This window comes from Coccinella septempunctata, chromosome 3 (genome assembly GCF_907165205.1).
Source record: "Coccinella septempunctata chromosome 3, icCocSept1.1, whole genome shotgun sequence".
NCBI lineage: Eukaryota > Metazoa > Arthropoda > Insecta > Coleoptera > Coccinellidae > Coccinella > Coccinella septempunctata.
Window position 1 is genome coordinate 27,252,684 of NC_058191.1, and position 5,342 is coordinate 27,258,025.

General features: G+C 32.5%; 1 protein-coding gene across 1 annotated transcript; it reads right to left on the reverse strand.

Annotated features, from left to right (window-relative positions):
- Positions 1-650: 650 nt before the first annotated feature.
- LOC123309854 (acidic leucine-rich nuclear phosphoprotein 32 family member B) lies at positions 651-3,786 on the reverse strand. Its single transcript, XM_044893142.1, has 3 exons — positions 3,579-3,786; positions 1,891-2,032; positions 651-1,789 (listed from the first exon to the last, which is right to left on the reverse strand). Exons 1-3 carry the CDS (start codon positions 3,681-3,683, stop codon positions 1,719-1,721), a joined length of 318 nt encoding a protein of 105 aa, XP_044749077.1. The 5' UTR covers positions 3,684-3,786; the 3' UTR covers positions 651-1,718.
- Between the last annotated feature and the right edge of the window lie 1,556 nt (positions 3,787-5,342).

Genomic DNA, 5,342 nt, shown 5'->3' on the forward strand with positions numbered 1-5,342 from the left:
TCGTTTTGACCGAGTTATACCCATTTACTGTTTTTCCTCTCAACAAAATTTTCCATACATATCAATGCGGTTTTTCAATCAATTGAAACGTAAAACCTTCATTTCCAACATTTCACTTAATTGTAGTTAGATCACTTTTCCTCTGAGCCACTCATATATCATTGATAGTTAGGTGTCTTTAAGGTGCTGTCATTCGTATTTTACAATTAAAAATAATTCACGGACTAGTGCCAGGTGCTGCAAGACAGTATAGTAGAGAGCATACTCATGAGATTTGTGATCAAGAGCTTATCTCTGGATCAAAGATTAGATATCATCTCTCTAATCTTTGTGTGTGATGTTACAGTTACAGTAACTAACAAGTTGTTTATCACTGTATGTGATGTTGGATTAAGTCATTGTATACGATGCCGCATTGATGCGATACCTGGTGTTCAACGACCTAAGCTTTCTTATACATGGCTATTCTGAACATAGATTTCTGCCAGCCCGATTACCATTATAAATTATTTTAAAACTTCTCTACAACAGCTTGAAGACGATTCTATTTCATTCTATAATTGAAAGGTCAACAATTAGTAATAAAATAAATGAATGAAATGGTAAATCTACATGTAGAATTGGTTCTTGGGAAGAAATAAAACAAATAATTATGAAACAATTTGTATCCATTTTCATCACTCAAGAACGTTCATACAGCACTGTTACAAAAAATTTAGTTGTCATCAAACTTTGCATACAAAAAATGAAAAAGGCCAAATATCTTCACAATCCAAGATATACACATAACTTCATTTCATAAAAAAATTTCTTGTCCAGGAAATCAAAGTTATTACAAACTAACAGTTTTCTTTGTAATTGCTTTGGCTTCAATTCAAGAATTTTTTTTATAAAAGACATTGTATGTATCACATGCATGTAACTCGATTCAACAGAATTACTTTGTGGAATGGATGAAACCAAAATGTTCCAGTTCATAACAGACAATTACCTAAGTTATATTCGAAAATGTTTTCAGAAATACAAAAAACAATTCAATGGATTCAGCTCAAGTTTGTTACTTTTAGATTAAATTACAGAAAACTAAATAAAATTTTATACACACAGGATACAGCAGTTAAAACAGGTTCAGGGACTATTTTCTATTATATCCTACTTTGCAATAGATTATTGCCGTCAATGATAACACACAATTCATTCATAATTTCGACCAGAAATTAAAGAAATCAAAACTATTAGAAATTCCTCACGATTAACTTTCACGATATTCTCACTGGATCTCAAAAACCCAAAAATTAAAAATTACTGTACTAAGAGACAAACTCAAGCTTATCTTTTAAGTCTATTTTACACAAATGGACATTTTTTACAAATCGAAGAAGATACGTAATAATAAGTTAAAGAATAAGAAAGAGTCAGGTACTGCGGGTTCTGTCGCAGTCCAAAACAAATTCTCTCTCCCGGTTTGAAATCACTGCAAAGGTCACAAGGTAGATCGTGAACACAAATACGAAATATAACGGATTTTTGAACTTAATTCCTTTAATTAGAACTCATAGTTTGAGATTTATATGATACTGACTGAGGTAAAATAATAAAATGTTATTGAGAATTTGTCGAGTCTATTATTTTCAGCCACAATGTAGCTTGGGACTTTGCACTTTTAATAGTTTGTCACTAGTTGTTCACACAGATAGCCATACAGCTACCCCATATTATTATGCATCGTCTTCTTCTTCTTCTACACTTTCTTCACCTTCCACTGCTTCCTCATCATCATCGTCCTCTTCTGAAAATTAAAATTCAATAAATTCCCAGTTTCAGGAAATAAATAGTTCGATGGCAGAATGCTTTTAATGAAGAGAAATAAAATATTTCAAAATTCCTTACCTTCTCCTTCAATCTCTTCATCGAAGCCTTCTGGGATATCTTCATCATAATCCTCTTCTTCTTCCTCTACTTCCTCACCTGCTGACCCTGCACCATTTTCTTCCTTATCTTTCCTAGCTTTCTTAGCATCATCCGTTTTATCCTGAAAATCAATGACAATAATGATCTGGAAAATAATTGGCAGGGCAATTCATAAGGACTTCAAAAGTAATTCATTCATTCATAATAATTGATCTTATACAAAAAGATATAGGTAATTATCAAATAACTTGGTACATTGATACAAGGTATTCATGCTTCTTGTTACTGGAGGGTTTTGAACTAAATAAGTATCATAGAAATTCAAAATTGACGCCCACTATAATGCAATTATTCATTGGGTTTTTTGGGAACTTATAACTAATAATTACGTTTTGATTTTGAATTAAAATTATCACCCTGTCAATTCGTATTCTTTGCACGCAAATGAAATTAATTAAAAAATATTTTTCATAATATTCTTTACAAAATATCGTACGAGTATCATTTGCACTTATACAAAAAGCTAAAATTAAATACCACTTAATTTTGTAAATTTTTTTCATTTCCTTCATTAATGTGAAGGATCATTTTGTACACCTAATTCTAATTGCGATAAAAATATTATGCTATGCTATGAATCAAACTTTTTTTTTAAATATGGACCAGTTGAGGGGAAGGGTTTCCACGTTTCAAAATTCAACGTTACTGAAATAAAGTCGAATCATGATTTTTCTTTTTTTTTAATATATCTAAAAACATAGAAAGGGTCGATTTATAAAATTTTAGCGAATACGTTATTGAATGTTAGCATGAACTCGAACCAGTTGCATGCAAAAGTATTCAAAAATCGCGCGCGCATAATAGGTACCGATAAAAAATAATTCATCACGTTTAAAAAATATTTTCGACAAATGCAGTTCATCGAGTACACCTATTAGCAGAAAATAAAACCAATTATGAAAAAAATCAACAATTCGCTTCAAATTCACACGAGGGGACCAATCTCCAACTTAAAATCCCAATGAAAATGCGGGCAACCGTTGAGATAAGTTTATAGATGCGTTTCCGTATTTCAAAAATTAGGTTAACAACGTTGGATAATTTGATATAGCCTATATAAATCTCTAAAGTTCAAAATCATGAAAATATTTCATAGAAGATTGAAGTAACCAACTTTAAAATAGACATCAATCTTTCGCAACAAGCAAGTCAAATAGCCTCTTCCAGGGTACAGAAGGTGACTATTGATCAGCCATATTGAATTGAGCGCCAAGCCTCGCTTTCCGAAGCGCCTAGCCTTCCACAGGGTATCGAAAGTGTTATGGCGGGATGTTGGAGAACATGTTTACATCCAATCAAAATCAAAGTATTGTTGAATAACTGAAAATCTGTGGCAACTAAATATTCAAGTGGATAAAAAAATCACAGCTATAACTCTTCATTACCAATACATAGCCAAGGGAAAGGCATTCACATGGCGACATAGTGATGTCGATACTTTTACACATTGCTTAAACTTAAATACAACAACAAATACGATAATTTCGAGAGGTATATTCTAACATATTAATTTCTAGGAAATATATGATCGTACTGGAGTTATATTTAGCAATCAACAACTAAAATACCATCCAATAAGAAGTTTGATGATTAAAATTTATTCTCACCTCTGCCGTTCGTTTCGTTCCTTTCAATTCACATTTAGCATCTCCAGAATTCTGTTCATTTTCGATTTTGTCAACAGCAACTTCGTTATTCTCTTTGGAACTCATTTTTGTTTATATTTAATCTGTTTGTTCTTAAACAACACGCCAAGCGAGATCTACGCGACTTGAGCACACTACTAACCGGCACCGCTAGATAGCTATAAATGATCGTTCAAATTTAATATGGCGCCGTTCTAACGAACATCTCCGTTAACATCCGAACGACCGGCGATTGGTCGTTCGGCTCCTCATCCGAAATCTAAGCATCGGCCGAGCTTTGATAATGGGCCTAATGAAAATTTCTAAAAGGCCTCTAAAATTAATGAATGTATAGACAAATTTTAATATTTCTAAATTTCAAACGGTGGTTTCGAGAGGCAGAAATCCTCGTTTGGAATAGGTTCGAGATTAATCGTCATATTTTATCCTTACTTCCGCTAGGTGCGCATTCAAATATTTTTTTATATTTCACACAATATTTGAAAATGGGGCGGTAATTGATACTTAGTCTTTTTTTATCTTATTATGCGTACACTCAAAAGTAGATAAATACATCAATTTTGAGGTATCAAAAATATCATATTTGTTTGCAATTTAATTATAAGACCAATACCCCATTGAGAGTGACACGAAATGAAAAGTTTTCTGAAATCTATCTATAGAAAGGTAGAAGTACATAATATATTAGATTCATTCGATTTTAGTTTTTCAGCTTCACTTTTTTTAGTATCATCATAGTGTATTGTAAACGACATTTATTTTTATATTTATTCCTCTCGATTTGGGAAGCAGAATAAATTGAATAAAAATCTAATTCAAACAAGATGCTACATCTTCTACTGATATCGTCTATCTCTTTTTGATAGGAATTTCTTCGCGCACGTTGAAAGAAGAAGGTAAATAACACCAATTATCTCTAACATCCAACGAAAAATTAAGCTGCGCATTGGACATTTTTGTTGGAAGGAGAGTTGAGTAGTTGAGTTGAAGTTTCTTTCTTCCACCATCTTTGCTTCTTTGTAACAGGAAATTGAGGAGTGTCTTGAAATTATCCACTCGTGAAAATATGAATAAATGTATACCTAATAATAATGTACTTTTCCCTGTACCTATATAGTTAGATATATATCTGAGTCTTTTACACGTTTCATACCTACCCATAACACAATCCTTATGATGTGATAGAGCGTGGCCAAACAGAACAAATCATCAGTTACACGTTGAGTTTCTGTTTTAAAATTAAATGTAGATTTAGGAATCGTACAGAGGCAACCTGGCTCCGAGAAACAACGAATAGTTTCATCATGCAAAAGCTTGTGCGAATTTAGTCAACATGGTAGTTTACCGGAAAGTCCACTAATTCGGCCATTTTATTCTGACTACCTAACGTGCGTTCAAAAAAATTCGTCGTCAAGTAGGCTATGGAATTTTGAACATCGATATTTCGTGTCTAAACGTAATTCTTAGCTCGTGCTTTACTATTTTCCAGGTGAACTGTCATTTTAGCATTTTGGGTTGTTGTTGAATTAAAATTATCAGCAAATTATAAAGATGGTTTTTACGGACGTGTGAAAGACTTTTACTATTGAATTCTACTTCAAAATTGGAAAGAAAATTGAAGGAAAATGGAAATATTCTGTTCCGGTGACTTCATTGAAGCCTATGTTGCTGTACTGTTTTGCGATGTGTTGACGAAACAGGTATGTTCAAACAAAAAAGGAAGTG

Bases quoted from the DNA above. Each gene is read 5' to 3' on its own strand.
- LOC123309854 (XM_044893142.1), bottom strand. From the start codon at position 3,683: ATGAGTTCCAAAGAGAATAACGAAGTTGCTGTTGACAAAATCGAAAAT. The intron at 2,033-3,578 runs GTGAGAATAAAT...ATTGATTTTCAG, and splicing joins GAACGAAACGAACGGCAGAG to GATAAAACGGATGATGCTAA. The intron at 1,790-1,890 runs GTAAGGAATTTT...TTTAATTTTCAG, and splicing joins TGAAGAGATTGAAGGAGAAG to AAGAGGACGATGATGATGAG.